We start from the raw sequence: 19,057 nt of genomic DNA, 5'->3' as shown, positions 1-19,057 counted from the left end.
CCCATTTGACAGTCTGCCTTTCACTTCTCTAACATGGGGAGGCGGGGAGGGCAGTTTCGCCAAACATGCTGCAATCACAAAGCTGCCCTGCTTACAGGCTCTCTTTCGGTAGCACTTCCTCAATCTGGTGGGGGCGGGAAACGAGAGGCTAACACCGATGTATTCAGAGTGAGATCCCTGAGGCCCTGCAGAGGGTTCCCAGTACATCCAGACTAACAGAGCCAGAGGAGTGTGGTCCTGTTTGCTCCCAGTCCACTAGAGGAGAGAAAGGGCTGGTCCCTTTTGTGGCTCACCTGGACCCCAAGGAGCTGAAAGGATGTCTCTTCCCCGTCAGCTGCGAGACAAGAGGTGAGTTCCCCAGACACACTGCATTACCACTCTGCTCCTTCCCTTTTGCTTGAACACAGGCCTCTTTGAAGAGACACTGCCTGGGTGTGGCTGCAGCCACCAAAACATTGGGCTTCCGTTGTGCGTGTGGGAGCCCTCAGTTTTTAAATAGGAATAGCCCCCCTGGTGCTATCAGGGGCCCCATGGAAGGCTCCCCATCCAGGGAGGGCAGCGGGTATTTGCCTCTTTGTCCTCCCTGCAGTTCCACCAGGGGAGAGCAACTTTAAACTGCAGCTGGGGCTCCACAGCAAAGGCAGGCTGGGACAGCTTCGGCCAGGGCCGGTGCAAGGAAGTTTCGTGCCCTAGGCGAAACTTCCACCTTGCTGCCCCCTGCAGCCCTGCGGCAGCTCCCCACCCCCGCGCCCTGAAGTGTGCTGCCCGCCCCCATGGCAGCTCCCCACCCCCTGGCCTGAGGACCCCTGCGGTACCTCCCCACCCCAGCTCACCTCTGCTCCGCATCCTCTCCAAGCAGGACTGCACAGTGGAACCCCTGGGCTGGCAACTGCTGGCAGCAGCGTGCTGACCCAGGGGACCTCCCTGGGTTGCCAGTGGCGTGCCATGGCAGCCCAGAGGATTCCGGGGGCCTGGGGTCTTCGGCGGCAGGGGGCCCCCACTTTGGCAGTAATTCGGCGGCAGGGGGCCCTTCCGCTGCGGGACCTGCTGCCGAAGTGCCCCAGAGACCCGCCGTGGGGCCCCCCCACTGCCAAATTGCCACCGAAGCGGGACCAGCTGCCGAAGTGCAGCTGGGTCTTCAGCGGTAATTCTGTGGCGGAGGGCCCCCGCCGCCCTTTAGTGACTGGTCCCAGAGCGGAAGGGCCCCCCGCCGCCGATTTACCGCCGAAGACCGGGCTGCATGTCAGCAGCAGGTCCTGCTTCGGCGGTAATTCACCGGCAGGGGGTCCTTCCGCCCCTAGAGCAGAAGGATCTCCCGCCAGGGAGGACTGGGAGCAGAAGCTCCAGGGGCCTGGGCCCCGCGAGAGTTTTCCAGGGCTCCCAGAGCGAGTGAAGGACCCCGCTCCAGGGGCCTTGAAAAACTCTCGTGGGGGCCCCTGCGGGGCCTGGGGCAAATTGCTCCTCTTGCCCCCCTCTCTGGGTGGCCCTGCTGGCGCGCTGACCCAGAGGAAGCCCTGGGCTGCCAGCAATGGCACGCAGACCCAGGGGACTCCCTGGGCTGCCAGCTTCTGTGGCGGCGCCCTGACCGGGAGGACCCCCTGGGCTGCTGGCTGCCACGGCGGCGCCCTGACCCGGGGAACACCCTGGGCTGCCGGCTGCCGTGGCAGCGCCCTGACCGGGGGGACCCCCTGGTCTGCGGGCTGCCACGGGGGCGCCCTGACCCGGGGGACCCCTTGGTCTGCGGGCTGCCGCGGGGGTGCCCTGACCCGGGGAACACCCTGGGCTGCCTGCTGCCGCGGTGGCGCCCTGACCGGGGGGACCCCCTGGTCTGCGGGCTGCCGCGGGGGTGCCCTGACCCGGGGGACCCCCTGTGCTGCCGGCTGCCGCGGCGGCGCCCTGACCCGGGGGACCCCCTGGGCTGCCGATTGCCGCTGGCAGCTCAGACTCCCTCTCTGTCCCAGCAGCAGCGGCTGCTCAACCATTTAAAAAAAAATTGGGGGGCACTTTTTGGCACCTCCAAATCTCAGCGCCCTAGGCAACCGCCTAGTCCGCCTAAATGGTTGCACTGGCCCTGGCTTCGGCACATCCCGTGGCTGGTGTAACAGCAAGTGGTGGCGCCTCCCAAGTTTGAGTGGTGCTGAGTAACTCCAGCAGAGCAAGGGATTGTGGGCAACTTCCACCACTATAATGCCCTTCTGGGTGGACTCTCCACTGCCAGAGGCCCCTTGTTCTGGGGTCTGATGGCGGAAAGGTGAACTGATCCCCCTTCCATAGTCTTTGCGGAGTGGGAAAATATTCCATTTGCTAGAACTGGAAACCACCTTTTCCCCATTCCCACTGCTCCTCCACCTCCTTCTCCAGCACTTTTACTTCAGGATTAACACACAGAGAGCTCTCACGTTGTGGCATGTGACTGAGGCAAATGAATTTGCACTTCTCTGTTTTTATCAAGGGGGTTAGGCAGAGAAGGGCCTGAAAAGAAGGTGAAAATGGTCTGGTCAGACCTGTGAGCCCATTACTATTTGTGTATACAGACATAAGTGAGATAGGTGCCTGTGCTCACCTTAGGCCAAGGCAGACTGGTCTATAATTATTATCCTAATGTAAGTGGAGGAATGGTCCCGCTATTGTGAGGAACTTTCCTGGCTTATACATTACCCCGGTGGACTTAGCTAGCAGAAGGATCTGAGTCCTCGCTCCCACTCCCTTTACCCAGAGGCCTGCCTGACCTCAAGGGCTCCCCTTCCGCTCTCCCATGTGGCAGAGTCCTCGTAACCCCAACACGGCTGGGCCCAAGATTCATGGGGGGCTAGGGTGTCCCCACTCTGGGGTGCTCTTTCCGCTCTGGACGCTTCCCTGACCCACTGACCATTGCATATCGTTCAAAGCAAATACAATTTATTAAACAGCAATCAATTAAAAAAAATTAGTAAGAATTGGGAAAGGTTAAAGAAAAAACCTGTCACCCCCTCTGTGACATGAGGACATCACAAACACTGTCTCTGGAATGTAAGGGAAGTTCAGTCTGTTCCTCACACGTCCCAGGCTCCTCCTCAGGCTCTGGCTGTGCTGCAGGGATGCTGCGGGTTGGATACTTGCTCTGGTGGTGGCCACATGCACTCAGGCTCTAGGCAGCAGGACCCTTCTTCTCAGCATCAGCCCCCCTTGTCACGGTTATGATCCCTCTTCAAGTCTGGCCTGCAGAGCCTCTTGGCTGAGGGTTTCTCTCTGCACTGGGCCTGCAACCTAGGGTCCCCCTCACTCTTCCCCAGCTGCTCACTGCACCCGGCTCTGGACTGCTCCAGCCTCAGCTCCAGCTCCACCACTCTGCCTCAGCTCCAGCTCCAGCCCCAACCCCAGCTCTGCTACTGCTCTGCCTCCAGCTCAGCTCCCCGGGCTGCTCCTCTAGCCCCTCTCAGACTCTGGCTGCTGCTCTCTCCTTAGCTCTGCCCTTCTGGACAGGCAGCTCCAGCTCACACTGAGAAGGACAGGACCCCATGCTCCTGACTCTCTCATTGGCTTGCTTGCCTCATCAATCAGGCTGACCTGGAGCACTGGCCTCTCCCCATTGGTCCTGAGGACCGTGAATCTCAGGGTCTTGATTTCTCATTAGCCTTTCCCCTTTCTTTTGATCCTGGGAGAAGGCCAACCAAAAACCACCTAAGTTTCAAAAAGAGGCCAACAGTCCCCTTACAGCAAGTTTTCTAGACACTGTAGGATGGTCAAGAACGTGCCCCGGGACAATGTTATCTGCCAGCAAAAGTGTGCTAAGCCAGACCCTTTGGTGTGTAGACCTGCTGATGTGGCTGCACCTTAGAGCATGGGGGCTGATTTTCAGACTCACTGCGTACCCACAGCTCTCACTGATTTCTGTTGGAGTTGTACGTATTCAGTGCCCCTGAAAATCAGACCTCAGAGGTCTATATAGTCATCCTTGCCGTTTGTGGGGCCCCAGGCTTCCAGAAAGAGGGAAATCAGGGCATGAGTTGCCTTCTTCTTGCTTCTGTTGCTGTCTGGTGCCTGGCAGCAAGATGTTGCCTCCCCATCCTGGCTCTACTGCCTGCGAGGGAGATAGGACCAGCCCAGGAGTTGCAGAGGTTACATGGAGCCATTAGTTCGCTTGTGCCAAAGGCCAACACCAGCTGTAGTAACCCAGCTCTTTTTTTCTCTTGCCTTTCAGTGACTTTGACCAGCTTCCAAATGAGGTGCCTGTCTCCGCTAACATTGCAGATGCCCAAGAGAAGAGCGGCTTCACCAGTTACTATGTAAGAGAGAGACTCTCTCCTTGTACTCACAGGTGTGACTGGCTCAGCATTGGGTCAGGGAAATAGGATGCAACCTGCCTGGCCTGATGCCGCTAGGCATGGCCTGCTGCCTATACAGCCTTCCGGTCTCCATGTTGTTGGGTGGGGCCTGCCTTCCTCTGGAATGGAGAGGTGTCTGTCATGGGTGCACTCTGACAATCCAAGTACCTGTGGGTGTGGCCTGACATTGATGGGCTCTTTGACACTGCCTGTTTCCTAAGTCTTTCCATAGCCTTGTTCAGGAGATTCAATGGGGATGGGGGATAGAGAGTCTGACAGGGAATAGCCCATCTTGGCACATGCAAATTAGGAAGCTCCCTCCTCCACAGAAGAGGATGTCAGATCTGGACAGTGAATCACTGGAGCACCAGGGAGGAGAATGGGAGGGAAGGAGGAAGGAGGGGTGTGAGATGTGCGAAGAGTGAGCTCTGGATGAGGCCTGCTCAGTGTGCCCTCTGCAGGGTAGGCTCCTCTTGCCAGAGGTATTGACCACCGATCTCTCACTGAGGGACTGCAGGGTTTAGACTCAGCTGCAGTAAGTCTTGGCTGCTATCTGCTTAAGTCTGCTGGCAGTGTCTGGGTGCCACTTGGCACAGGGTTCAATGCTTGGAAATCAGGCCGTCCATTAATCACAGCAAATCAATCTGTTTGGGAAATCGGCGAGAGTACTGTCTGGTGGTTGGAGCAGGGGACCTGGAGTCAGGAAATCTGGGCACTGTTTCTAACTCTGCCACTGACTTGCTGCATGACCATGGACAAGGCTCCTAGGCCAGAATGTTCAAACTTGTGCATGTCAAGTCAGCGAGAGTTACGGGTGCTTGCGACATCTGAAAACCAGGACCTTAAATTAGGGGCCTAAATGTGGATTTAAGATATCCAAGGCACCCAAGCTTGAAAATATTATCTTTAATCTCCTGTGGCATTAATTTCCTCATCTGTCAAGTGGCAGTCATAAAGTGGTGTCCTGCTCTCTGATGGAAGGTGTTATAGGAGAGTAAAGTATTATTGTTAGCATTATCTAATGCCTCAAATCCTCCCAGGTTTGCTGTTCGCATGATGGTGTGGTAGGAAACAGTCACAGTGACGTGATCCATGGGAAACCTGGGGACACAGGCAAAATCAGCCTGGCGTGGTTATTATTTTATAGCACCCAAAATGCCAGGTTCTTAACAGAAGACTTACCTTCAACTTCAGCCTCTTGAGAAAACAGCCCAGACAGTGGACGGCGGGCTATATGCACCTGCTGTGTGCCTCACTTGCACTTTGTTGATCTTATTAGGTATGCATGTGACCCTCACTCCCTCTTCCCCTTCAGGTGTTTGTCATTGAGGTGAAGACAAAAGGAGGTGGCAGATACTTGATCTTCCGCCGCTACCGCCAGTTCTACGCCCTGCATAGCAAGCTAGAGGAGAGATATGGGGCAGAGAACAAAAGCAATACCTTTGCCTTCACCCTCCCCGTGTTGCCAGGTAGGCTGTTGTCGAACGCAGCCCCGTGTCTGCTCCCAGACATCCTTAGTAGATATTCCAATCCAAGCTTCTCCTAGTGGAGCTCATTGTAGGGAAGGATGCCGGAGTGCTGGCTGTGAGAACCAGTTCCCAGCAATGGGTGTTGTAGAGATCAGTGCACGTGCAGTGGCGGAGGGATCTCCTCCAGCAGGGGACACTGACATGTAGAAAGCTGGAAATCCTTTCCCCTGTATTTCTTGTCCTGGATGCTACTGGCATGTTGCTTCCTTCCTATTTTCTGTTTGGTAACTCTTCTGGTTTGTTGGTTTTGTGCTTTCCAGGAAAGGTTTATGTTGGTGCGAAAAAGGAGATTGCGGAGAGCCGGATCCCTATCCTCAATATTTACATGAAGGTAAAGCTTCAGCTTAGAGCTGAGGTTGCTGTGGGCATACAGAGTCAATGCTTTGGATAGATCCCATTTGAAACCATCTTGGATAGCTATGTCCACCCCAGCAGGGGGTACCTGGCTCTCTTTATGGCGTTCACCCTGGGACACCCTACTTTCCCGAGGCACCATAGCACTGGGGAGAGAACTCCTTTGTGTGCAGGTTGATTATGGGCCCTGTATTAAATGAGTGGCTGACTGGGGCCTGCAGCAGCTGATGGTCTGACAGGCAGTAATGGGGAGCCTTCCGCTGCCCAGCTCTGCCCTCTCCCCACAGGGATCTCTGTGATTCCCGGGTTTGGGGATGACAGGAAGAGGGTGAATGTCCCTGGAGTAAATAAGGCACACTGGCAACACATTGGCCAAGGCCAGCAGTGAATAGAGGCAAAACCAGAGGCTGCTCAACCCTGTCCCGCTTAGCAGGGAGATTTCTGACAGTGATGCACCTCCTCTGTGTGTCGATAGATTGGAGAGGTGTTTCTGTTACCCAGGTAACATACAGAGTGGATCTCTACCACTGCTGTTACTCTGCTCCCTTGCCTCCCCTGACACAGAAGCTGCTCTGTCTGCCCAGCTGGGTGCTGATGGATGAAGACCTACGACTGTTTTTCTACCAGTCGGAGTTTGACTGCGAGCAGGTGCCGAAGGGGCTGCGGCGGCTTCGCCCACGCACTCGCCGAGTGTAAGCCTCTGATGTGTTTCCTCCTGGGTCCCTGATCGAAGGGAGGGTGCCCAGCCCCTTGTCTCCACCGCACTTTGGGGAGAGGGAATTGGAGAGTCCCAGTGTGTCCCCCAAATAAGTCAGTCAAGTCCTGCCCTACTGCTTGTCTGTGCCATATAAACTGGACTGTTCCCACCCCCAGTAACTAAAAACCCTGCAGTATTCAGGCTGCATTCTGTCTAAGGCAAGGGAAATGCTGAAAGGCCATCGGCACTGTTTTAAAATGGTGCCCTACTCATTGCGCTAGTGACTCTGTACCAGTGATCTCTGTAGGGAGCTGTGTGTGGTGTGGGCAGGCCAGGGTTGGGAGCTTGATCCTGCACTGCTGAAGTCAATGGGAGTTTTGCCATTGACCTCAATAGCAGTTGGATCAGATCTTAAATGAATGTGGAGACTCAGTTGGTCCCCATGCCTCACCTGAGCAGGGGCCTATCCTCCAGAGCAGCACTGGGATCCCACAGGAGAGCTGTGCTGCATAGAACAAAGGAGAATGAATTCCCCTCTCAACCAGCAGCATGTGTGTGTGAAGGCCTGGATTGAATTAGCACAATCCTTAAGGCTGAGATTTTTCCAAGGGAACTAACTAGCCCCCCAGAGTCCCCAGGGCAAGTCTGACTTCCCCAGTCAGAGCAGCGGGAGGGAGGAATTCCTCCAGAGCGGGGTTGGTAAGGGAGGTCTAAGATTCTGAGTACACGGTTTGAATTCCCCTCTGTGCTCAGCAGAGGGCTTTGCCAGGGAGTGTTTGCTACTGCGACACACCAGAGCTGAGAACCCTGGGCTTAATGTAGTTGTGTCCGCATCTATTTGCTTGACTCGCACGTCGTGCACAGATACTCTGGTGCTTTGTAAAGTGACTTGTGACTTGGACCACCTGCCTCCTAGAGGGTGAGGAAGCAAAGACTGTGCTATTCAGCCGCTTTTCTTACCACTAGAAAGGGGTGTTTACCTTCCCGTTGTCTCCTTCCTTTGCAGCAAAAGCATTGCGCACCAGGCGCCTGGTTTTGACCGCATGGCAGCCCCACGGGCTGAGGTGGGTACCCTGTGCAGCAAGTAGCAGGTTGTAAACAAAGCTGTTTTTCCACTCAGGGATCTCTCTTATTACATCTGTGTCCTTCTTGGGAGAGGTTCATATGTTGGGGGAGGAGGGAAAATGGAATAAGCATAGATAGGAAATTCTTCTCAGTCCAGTGCGGGAGAGGGGAAGAGTAGAAGAGACCAGTATGAGGTGAAGCAGAGGACTGAAGATATATAGAGACTGAATCCCCCTCCCAGTTGAATAACAGGAGGGTCTTATTGAAGGATCAATATGAGCTGTATCTCAGAAATGACAGAACATAGAGAACTCACTGCCCACTTTTCCTCATTTAGAGGGGGTCACCCACAGACTCACTCTCAGGCTCCGATTCAGCAAAGCACTTAAGCATATGCTTAGCCTGAAGTATGTACTTAAGTCCCATTACTTTCTGTAAGATAAGCACGTGCTTAAATGCTCTGAATCAGGGCCTGCGGCATTCTCATCACCAGGACTAGAAGAGTGAGGAAAATCCAGTCCTCAAGTCCTAAGCTGAGAAGGGGAAGCTCTTACAAATGGAAATTGTGGGGGAGGGGGGGAGAACGTGAAAGAGTGGGGGAAAGGAGGGAGAGAGATGAAACACGGAAGGTAGAAGTAGATGGGACAAGGCTGAATAAGACAAGACATTTCATGGGGAGAGAGGAGGTTGGGAGAAAAGAGAGCCTTTCAATAAACTGAAACCTCATGAAAGGGGGAACACTTACAGAGTTCATAGTCCTAGGAAAAAGTTGGGCACTGGGAAAGATAAACTCAAAATCTAGGAAGATACATGGAAAATAGGAAGAGCAAAGGGAAAAGAAGGAGAAGAACAAAGGGGATGGCAAGTTCCTGCCCCCCCTCCCTTTTAATTGGATAAAAAACTTGTTTGATACAAGATTTGGCTCTGCCATTTGATGGCGATTTGGATGTTTCCGGCTGATTTAAAAAGAATCGTTCCTGGGTTTGGGAAAGAAGAGTTGACACTCCTTCCTCAGCCCCAGCTCCTGTTGGGTATTTGTAAGGCTGACTGCATTCCTTTCTGTCACTAACAGGAAGTGGGCTCTCTCCAGGGCATACGGCTAGAAGCCTGTACTTTCCTGTTTGAACAAGCAGAGGCGGCTCAGAGTTTTCCTGAGCTGAAGTGATTATTTCCCTCCATCAAGACACAAGATACTTGCACTCTGAAGCTGGTTTGGGAGGCCCTTCTTAAGAGAAACACTAAGCTTCTTTTTTGGGGCCCCAGGGTGGAATATGTTGGTATCCTCTTGCTTCTCTAAGACAAATGTCAGGGGACTATTGTCCCCTTACTAAAACTCAGCGGGGATGTTCTGGCTGGCTAGCTCCCAGTACCAAAAGGGGAAGGGGTGACGGGAAATCAGGACCCTGAGACTGACAGTCCCCAGGAACAATGGAGAGAGGCCAATGCTCCAGGTCAGCCTGATTGACAGAGCGGGCAGGTTAATCAGGGAGTGAAGAGGCCTGGGGAGCGGGTCTGGTCTTCCATGTGAGCTGGAATTGCCTGAGTCAGACAGAGTGGGGCCGAGCTAAGGAAAAAGCAGGGGCTCAAGCTGAGCTGCTGGGAGCAGAGCTGTGTCAGCCAGAGGGGCCAGAAAAGCAGCCCAGGAAGCAGGTCGGTGCTGGGAGCAGAGTCACAGAAACAGCCCACAGAGAAGACCTGTCCTGGGAGCAGAGCAGTAGCAACCAGAGCCAGAGGGGCCAGAGAAGCAGCCCAGGGAGCTGGAGCAGTCTGGAGCCGAGTGCAGTGAGCAGCTGGGGAGAGCAAGGAGGGACCCTGGGCAGCAGACCCAGTGCAGAGAGATGCCCACAGTCAAGAGGCCCTACATATTATGTAAGTGGGGGAATGGTCCTGCTATTGTGGGGAACTTTCCTGGCTTACACACTACGCTTGTGAAGTGGGCTAGTGAAAGGATCTGAGTCCTTGCTCCCTGCCTGACCTCGAGGGCTCCCCTTCCACTCTCCTGTGTGGCAGAGTCCTTGTAACCCCAGCAAGGCTGAGCCCAGGATTCCTGGGGGGCTCAACCCCCTACCTTGTCATAGTCACTTAGGGCAGGGGCTAGGGTGTCCCCACTCCAGGGTGTTCTCTCTGCACTGGACGCTTCCCTGACCCACTGATCATTACATACATTCAAAGCAAATACAATTGATTAAACAGCAATCAATTTAAAAAAATAAGGAAAAATGGGAAAGGTTAAAGGAAAACCCGTCACCCTGCTCTATGGCACGGGGACATCACAACCAGCGTCTCTGGATGTCAGGGAAGTTCAGTCTCTTCCTCACAAGTCCCAGGCCTCCTCAGGCCCTGGCTGTGCTGCAGGGATGCTGCAAGTCGGACACTTGCTCTGGTGGTGGCCACATGCACTCAGGCTCTAGTTGTCAGGACCTTTCTTCCCGGCATTGCTCCCACCCCGTCAATCCCCATCCAAGTCTGGCCTGCAGGGCCTCTTGGCTTCCTGACTCTCTGATTAGCTTCCTGCTCTGTCAATCAGGCTGACCTGGAGCACTGGCCTCTCTCCATTGTTCCTGAGCACTGTCAGTTTCAGGGTCCTGATTTCCCATCAGCCCTTCCCCTTTCTTTTGGTACTGGGAGCTAGCCAACAAAAACAACTCCACTGAGTTTTAGTAAGTCCCCTACACAAAGGAAAGGAGGCTGCAGCCAAGGGGAAATGCCATGGAAAGGTTTACCCAGAATGTATTCTGCAACAGAGGGGTTCTAGCGAGACTTTGCCTTTGAACTGCCCTGCTCTGGGAATGCACATTTCCATCCCTGGGCACTAGCAGCTCGGAATTGTCTCAAAAGCAGAAATTGTTTGGGCCACGGTTTTGCCCTCTGGAAGATCTGAATGTTCAGTGCAAGGCTATTAGAAACTATGGGCTTAGTTGCTCTGAGATCCTTTTCAACTGCTGAAGACAGCAGCTCTTGGATCAAACATTCTCCATTGCATCTGTACCCTTTTTTTCATTAATAGTTACTATAGTTTATGTAATTTATAAAAAGCCTGTTTAAAGAGCTATTTATATTGGTCACTAGTGAGAGGGGATTCCGGGGTCTATCCTTTATGAGAACCACCATCTTCTGACCTCTCAGTCTTTATTTGTTATTTGAATAGCAGAAAGGTTCTGAGAGGCTTGGGGCTCCAGTTCTCTATATGACCTTGCACAAACATTTGGATCTGTGATGGGAAGTGCATGCTGCTCCAACTCTCCCTGCTTTCCTGATTGCTCCAGCTCTCAGTGTGCATCTCAATAGCAGGGATCTATTAGGCAATATACTCCCAAGAATGTGAGTTACAGGGAAATAACCTTTTCCTGTGAATATGCCGGACAGGGAAAGCAGGAAAGCAGAGTTCTGTAACTCTGAATTTATCACTGAAATGGTGATCATTTCCCCCAGGCATTGTTTGACTTTCTTGGAACCAGTACACTGGAGCTGAACTTCAAGAAGGGAGACTTGATCTATCTACTCAGCAGGATCAACAAAGATTGGCTAGAGGTGAGACCGAGGTTACTGGGGCTATGAGAGTTTCTGAGCTGTCAGGGTACATCTAACGTTAGTCCATGAGAGACCAAGGCCCAGATCCTCAAAGGTATTTAGACTCCCAACTTCCAGTGATTTCAATGGAAATTAGTAGTCTAAATAATTTTGAGGATCTGGGATTAAGCTTCTATCTCTATATTCCAGGGTCCTTTCTTTCTAGGCTCTGTTTGAATTTTAGGTTTCCTCTCCTCTGGCACTTGTGTTTCACTTGTACTCTCTTTGCCTATAGTGCACACTAGAGTACGTAGAGGTGAGTAGAACACACACACACAGGCCACAGAAAAGAGAAGGAAACTCCTGTTCAGATGTGATCGCTTGTGTTTGCATTACTTGTGACACGCTGCCCTCCAGCCCCACCTGCACCGCCCTGTTTTGGGGTGACTTGGACACTATGGGGAGGTAATGAGAATGGGCTGCGGGAGCATGCAGGATATCTGCTGATACGGTATCTCTGCTTTCTATAAGAGGACAGCCTTCATGGGGAAGTATCTGATGTTTGTATATCATACACTGCCCCAGTCCATCTGTAGCCAACCACCCAATCCAATATTCCTGTTCCAGGTACAACATCAGGTCACTTCCACTGCACTCATCTCATTATGTTGATATAGTGTACTTGGACTCTCAGAAAGCCTTGGACATGGTCCTATATCAAAGGCTCTTAAGCAAAGTAAACAGCCATAGGATAATGAGGGAAAGTCCTCTCATGGATTAATAACTGGTTAAAAGATAGGAAACAAAGGATAGGAATAAATGGTCAGCTTTCACAGTGGAGAGAGGTAAATATCTAGGTCCTCCAAGGATCTCTGCTGTGACCAGTGCTATTCAACATATTCATAAATGATTTGGAAAAGTGGGTAAAACAGTGAGGTGGTAAAGTTTGCAGATGATACAAAACTACTCAAGATAGTTAAGTCCAAAGCTGACTGTGAAGTTACAAAGGGATTTCACAGAACTAAGTGACTGGGAGACAAGTTAGCAGATGAAATTCAGTGTTGATAAATGCAAAGCAAGGCACATCGGAAAATGTAATCCTAACTATACATACCAAAATGGTAAGGTCTAAATTAGCTGTTACCACTCAAGAAAGAGATCATAGGAGTCATTATTTATAGTTCTTCAAAAACATCTGCTCAGTGTGCAGCAGCAGTCAAAAAAGCTACCGAATGTTAGGAACCACTAGTAAAGAGACAGATAATAAGACAGAAAATATCATAATAATATTATATAAATCCATTATATGCCCACACCTGGAATACTGTCGGCAGTTCTGGTCAACCCATCTCAAAAAAGATGTATTAGAAATGGAAAGGGTACAGGGGAAGGCAACAAAAATGAAGAGAGATTAGACTAAAGCGATGTTTAAGGGATGGTATGGCTGAGGCCTATAAAATCTTAAAAGATGTGGAGAAAATGCATAGGGAAGTGTTAGTGACCCCTTCGCAGAACATAAGAACTGGGCGGGGGGTGGGGGGGTGTCATCCAATGAAATTAATAGGCAGCAGGTTTAAAACAAAAGGAAGTACTTCTTCACACAGCGTGCAGTCAACCCGTGGAACTCACTGCGAGGGCAAATGAAATGTAAATGTGGATAAATGTAAAGTGATGCACACTGGAAAAAAATAACCCAACTATACATACAATATGATGGGGGCTAATTTAGCTACAACGAGTCAGGAAAAAGATCTTGGAGTCATCGTGGATAGTTCTCTGAAGATGTCCACGCAGAGTGCAGAGGCAGTCAAAAAAGCAAACAGGATGTTAGGAATCATTAAAAAGGGGATAGAGAATAAGACTGAGAACATATTATTGCCCATATATAAATCCATGGTATGCCCACATCTTGAATACTGCATACAGATGTGGTCTCCTCACCTCAAAAAAGATATTCTACACTAGAAAAGGTTCAGAAAAGGGCAACTAAAATGGTTAGGGGTTTGGAGAGGGTCCCATACGAGAAAAGATTAAAGAGGCTAGGCCTCTTCAGCTTGGAAAAGAGGAGACTAAGGGGGGATATGATAGAGGTATATAAAATCATGAGTGATGTGGAGAAAGTGGATAAGGAAAAGTTATTTACTTATTCCCACAATACAAGAACTAGGGGTCACCAAATGAAATTAATAGGTAGCAGGTTTCAAACAAATAAAAGGAAGTTCTTCTTCACACAGCGCACAGTCAACTTGTGGAACTCCTTACCTGAGGAAGTTGTGAAGGCTAGGACTATAACAATGTTTAAAAGGGAACTGTAAAAGCAGCAAAGAATCCTGTGGCACCTTATAGACTAACAGACGTATTGGAGCATGAGCTTTCATGGGTGAATACCCACTTCCTCAGATGCATGTAATGGAAATATCCAGGGGCAGGTATATATATGTGTGCTAGCAAGCTAGATATTTCCATTACATGCATCTGAGGAAGTGGGTATTCACCCACGAAAGCTCATGCTCCAATACGTCTGTTAGTCTATAAGGTGCCACAGGATTCTTTGCTGTTTTTACAGATCCAGACTAACACGGCTACCCTCTGATAAAAGGGAACTGGATAAATTCACGGTGGCTAAGTCCATAAATGGCTATTAGCCAGAATGGGTAAAGAATGGTGTCCCTAGCCTCTGTTCATCAGAGCATGGAGATGGATGGCAGGAGAGAGATCACCTGATCATTGCCTGTTAGGTTCACTCCCTCTGGGACACCTGGCATTGGCTACTGTTGGTAGACAAACACTGGACTAGATGGACCTTTGGTCTGACCCGGTACGGCCGTTGTTATGTTCTTATGTTCTTATGTTGGGAAGGCCAAAAGTACAACTAGGTTCAGAAAAGAACTAGATAAGTTCATGGAGGATAGGTCCATCAAGGGCTGTTAGCCAAGATAGTCAGGGATGCAACCCTGTGCTCTGAGTCTCCCTAAACCTCTGACTGCCATAAGTTGACAGTCAATGACAGAGGATGAATCTCTCAATAATTACCCTGTTCTCTTCATGCCCTCTGAAAGATCTGTCGCTGGGCACTGTCAGAGACAGGATACTGGGCTAGATGGGCCATTAGTATGACTCAGTATGGCTGTTCTTACATGACCATATCTGGGGAATTCTGGTGGTCATCTCCATGGAAACGACTTACATTTCCACAGCAGATCACATGTAGCAAAAATAGTGCCCTCTTTGTCATTCTCTTCCTTCCACTTGTCCCAGGGAACCGTCCACGATTCCACCGGAATCTTCCCATGTGCTTTTGTGAAGATCATTCAAGACTTACCCCCGGAGGAGGGCACTATCAATTGGCTGCGCTGCTATTACCAGGATGACACTCTCAGCATCATCAGGTAATGAGACGATGCTTTCAGATGACTGCTGGAGAGATACCCAGACTCCTGCAGCCCAGTCAGGGATCTGCTCTGATCATGTGAGATGACGATGTCTTTTCCCTCTTCTAGGGACATATCAGTGGAAGAGGATCTGAGCAGCACCCCATTGTTCAAGGACCTCATGGCATTAATGAGGTACAACACAGGCAGATGGAGTTGCATGCACTATTGCATGCAGAGATTCACTCCCAGGCATATTTCCTGAGTTCCTCCCACTCCTGGCTGTGTTAAGGTCCAGCCATCCCAGTGTTCTGGGCCTGACATACTCTTCCCTATTACTCTGGAGAGTTGGCAGTTGTCACAACCTGGCCCAGTACCACTCTGTGTGGTTCCTAGTCTGTTGTGAATGGACCCAATGACTGGGTCCCACGTGCTTCCAAGCCAAGTGGGCCTGGGCAGAGTCTCGTCATTGCTTCTAGCTGTGGGACTCTAGGACACACTCCCAGCCTCAGTCCTCTTGTCTAACACCCTTAGGATGTGGGGCACCTCTGTCCAGCCACCTTAGACATTCATCTACACAGGAGAAAAAAGGCATTGCCACCACCCGTGGAGACATTTGCAATGCACACAAAATGTTGGGTCCAAGTGTTGCCAGCATCATTGAGTGTGCACCTTCTCTGAGCAAGTCTTGATAATGTCTCTGCCCACCCTGTTATTTATGATTTGTATTGTCGTAGTGCCTAGAACCCTATTTATAGACCAGGACCCCATTGGGCTTGGTACTGAACAAACAGAATCTACCCCAACATCCCTGCCCACTGTTGCTAGTCCAGTGTGTCTGGAACTCACAGGCATTGCAGTCACATAGACATGGCTGGTTCTCCCATCTCAGTCCACCAGTGCTTTTCCCCACACAACCCTAACCTTGCCAGCCCTAAGCTTATAGAAATAATGAGTCCAGGCCCTCAAGATCATGAGATTGGCTTGAGAATCCTGAGACTTTAATCATAAAAGTTGGAGAGTTTTTTTTATTTACCTCCTGGCATTTGGGAAGGGTCACATTTTCAGATTATTTTCTCAAGCATGAGGTCTGAGATCCTCGTGTAATCAAATGACTCCAGGAGCTGGGCTTTAAGAAAAACTGGCGATAAAATTGAGAGAGTTGACAACACTATTGAACAGTGACCTCTGTGCACTCTATCACCTCCCTTTGGCTCACCTTGTTCTCTCCAACCTGGTTTTTGGAGGCCTGCGAGCCACTGAGCCATCTATCAGCTGGCTTGTTGCGATGGACAGTACCACAAATAACACGCTGGACACATGGCAATAGGAGGAAATAGAACTTCACTGTAGTTTTAAAACTTGGAATATTAAAAATCAAACACAGGGGCCAGTTTTCTTCCACTCTTCTAAATAGGGTGACCAGATGAGAAGAAGAAAATATCGAGACCAAAAAAAAAAAAAAAAAGAGGAGTGCCACCAGTGGAGCAAAAAAACACCGGCGTGCGAAATTTCGGGACAAATTGCGTCCCGATCGATGGGGGCAAACGCCTAAATATCGTGACAGTCACGATTTTGTCGGGACATCTGGTCACCCTACTTGTAAAGGAAACAAACAAGGGGGAAAGGAATTGTTTATGAATTTACCAGTTTTAAATTGTTTTAATACACTATTAAACCAGTAGACCAACAGACCCGAGAGAGAACGCTGTGTGGCTTAACAGCTCATCTCTCTCACCAACAGAAGTTGGTCCAAAAAAAAATATTACCTCTCCCACCTTGTCTCTCTCATATCTTGAGACCAACGAGGCTACAACAACACTGCAAACAAATATTAAACCAATAAGCTGTTTTACTTATTGTAGAGCAGTTCTTTGTTGGGCCACTCATCTGGGAGCTGCTGGAGTGGCATCCCCCACATGTTTGTCCAACCTTTGAAAGGGATAGTAGAAGAAGCATTATAACTTCATTTTGAATGACAGTGGAATTACAGATATATTCAGCAGGCAATACTACTTCTGCCTCCTAACTGCTCCAGTTGCAAATTCACCTGTCTCTAGCAGTCTAGCTGGCTTTCTGTAATGGTGTTTGAAACACTGTTGTCTATTAGCAGCCAAATTCTATAGCATGTCCCTAGTGCAGGGGTGGGCAAATTACGGTCCGGGGACTGCTTCTGGCCCTTCAGACATTTTAATTCAGCCCTCAAGCTCCAGCCAGGGAGTAGGGTCTGGGGTTTGCCCTGCTCCAGCCAGGGAGTGGGGTTGGAGGCTTGCCCCACTCCACACATGCTGGGGCTCCGCACGGCTCCCGGAAGCAGTGGCATTTCCCCCCTCCGCTTCCTACGGGTAGGGGCAGCCAGGGAGCTCCACACACTGCCCCTGCAGCTCCCATTGGTTGGCAACTGTGGCCAATGGGAGCTGCAGGGGCAGGTGCAGCACCTGTGGATGGGGCAGTGCGCAGAGCCACCTGGTCGCGCCTCTGCATAGGAGCCGGAGAAAGGACATGCCGCTGCTTCCGGGAGGTGCTTGGGGTAAGCGCCGCCCAGCGCCTGAACCCCAGACCCTCTCCTGTGCCCCAACCCCTGCCTGGATCCCTCGCCCACCCTCCAAATCCCTCGGTCCCAGCCCAGCGCACCCTCCTGCACCCCCAACCCCTCATTCCCAGCCCCACCCCAGAACCCGCACCCCCCAGCTGAAGTTCTTACCCCCTTACTCCCTCTTGCACCCCAACCCCCAATTTGTGAGCGTTCATGGCCCACCATACAATTTCCATATCCAGATATGGCCCTTGGGCCAAAAAGTTTGCCCACCCCTGCGTTAGTGAGATGCATTGCTGGCAACCATTTTCAATAAGTAATGGCCTACTGCAGATGTACCCACAGAGGCCAGCATTCGAGTGAAGGGCAAAGAGACCCCGGCCCTCAGCTTCATATCTGTATAGTGTTAATACACAACGTGGTATGAGGACAGCTGATAGTGCAAAGTCTTGTTGTTAAGAATCTGACACCTCTCATTGGCTTGGGAAGGGTTAAATATCTTCAAAAAATTGGGTGTGCTGCCATTCTTTAGAGTTCTCCTTAGAGGGCTGCTGCCTCTCGTACACCAACATGCAATATCTTCCTGGCATTGTTTGAATCCATTTTTCCTCTCCTAGGAGAGAGTTTGACCGTGATGACATTGTTCTGAATTACCGGGACTCTGAGGGTGACCTGATCCGTCTGGTGTCTGACCAGGATGTCGAACTCATGGTGTCTCAGGGCAGAAGACGGCCCTCCGAGAAGCATTTTTTCCCCTGGAAGTTGCACATCACCCACCAGCATGATCTCAGTGTCTACAACACCAGCCCAGGAGGAGGCACTAGTCAGGCACTAGCAGTGAAAGGACAGTGACTGCCACAGGGAGCTGTTTCAACTGGTGGCTGCACCCCTCCATCCACTGTACTGACTGTTTCTTTTAACAAGGCTTGGGACAGGCAACAATCACAGCAGGTTAGATACTGGTGCCCTGGGACATGGAACAACCAGAACAAGTGGACCTACTGCCGCCTGAGAGCAGAAGTGCTGAGGTGTCAGGGGAGCCCTGCAAGCCCAGGCACCTCAAAGACTAATTGGACATTGTTAGTAAATGTAGCTAGTAAGCTGGATATAAATAATTGTAACTGTGTGTCAGTGTTGGGTTTGAAGTGTTGTTCTGGCTGGGAAGAGAAGATGTGCTATTGTGAGCTATGCCTTTACGGGCTGAGCGCCCCAGCATGAAATCTGGGTAGAGCGCAGCAGAAGCTCCAACTGTTGTCATGGGGCTGACTGGAACCGGTCACGGAATAAAGCAGAGCTCTATCTAATGCCTTTAGCACTGCGTGAGCACTGAGCACCACCAAAGGGAATGGGAAGGCTGCAGGGGGACCCCAAATGGCCCTTGGGATTCACCATGCTGCTGGGTCACCCTACAGTGAGGAGGATAATTTTAGGGGTTTTTATGACAACCTGTTCCTGCTTGTCTAAGCCCCATCTCCCATAGCAACGTCTCTCTGTGGGCATGAAGATGCCAACATCTCAGGGGTCGTGTTCTCTGATGTCCAGGTCCACTCCGCAGATAGTAAATCCAAGTGGGAATGAATCCCTCAGAAGGGAGGAGATGAACCATGGCTGGCGAGAGGGCATCACACAGTAACACTGTCCACTGCCTAGAGGGTGCAATGGTTGTTTATGATCTGCACATGGCTTTCCTG

General features: G+C 51.0%; 1 protein-coding gene across 1 annotated transcript; it reads left to right on the top strand.

Moving 5' to 3' along the window:
* Window positions 1-103: 103 nt before the first annotated feature.
* Window positions 104-18,678, top strand: NCF4 (neutrophil cytosolic factor 4). Its single transcript, XM_050927086.1, has 10 exons — window positions 104-348; window positions 4,181-4,265; window positions 5,620-5,773; window positions 6,094-6,164; window positions 6,752-6,879; window positions 7,891-7,948; window positions 11,382-11,480; window positions 14,718-14,848; window positions 14,960-15,025; window positions 17,984-18,678. Exons 1-10 carry the CDS (start codon window positions 317-319, stop codon window positions 18,216-18,218), a joined length of 1,059 nt encoding a protein of 352 aa, XP_050783043.1. The 5' UTR covers window positions 104-316; the 3' UTR covers window positions 18,219-18,678.
* Window positions 18,679-19,057: the final 379 nt, after the last annotated feature.

This window comes from Gopherus flavomarginatus, chromosome 1 (genome assembly GCF_025201925.1).
Source record: "Gopherus flavomarginatus isolate rGopFla2 chromosome 1, rGopFla2.mat.asm, whole genome shotgun sequence".
Taxonomy (NCBI): Eukaryota; Metazoa; Chordata; order Testudines; family Testudinidae; genus Gopherus; species Gopherus flavomarginatus.
Note: the sequence above shows the minus strand (reverse complement) of the source record. Positions and strands in the feature narration are given on the sequence as shown.

What these genes read in the sequence shown, in the direction of transcription:
- NCF4 (XM_050927086.1), top strand. Translation starts at nt 317, where the DNA reads ATGTCTCTTCCCCGTCAGCTGCGAGACAAGAG. An exon ending in CACCCTCCCCGTGTTGCCAG is followed by an intron (nt 5,774 to 6,093) that starts GTAGGCTGTTGT and finishes TGTGCTTTCCAG; the next exon opens with GAAAGGTTTATGTTGGTGCG. An exon ending in TGGCAGCCCCACGGGCTGAG is followed by an intron (nt 7,949 to 11,381) that starts GTGGGTACCCTG and finishes CATTTCCCCCAG; the next exon opens with GCATTGTTTGACTTTCTTGG.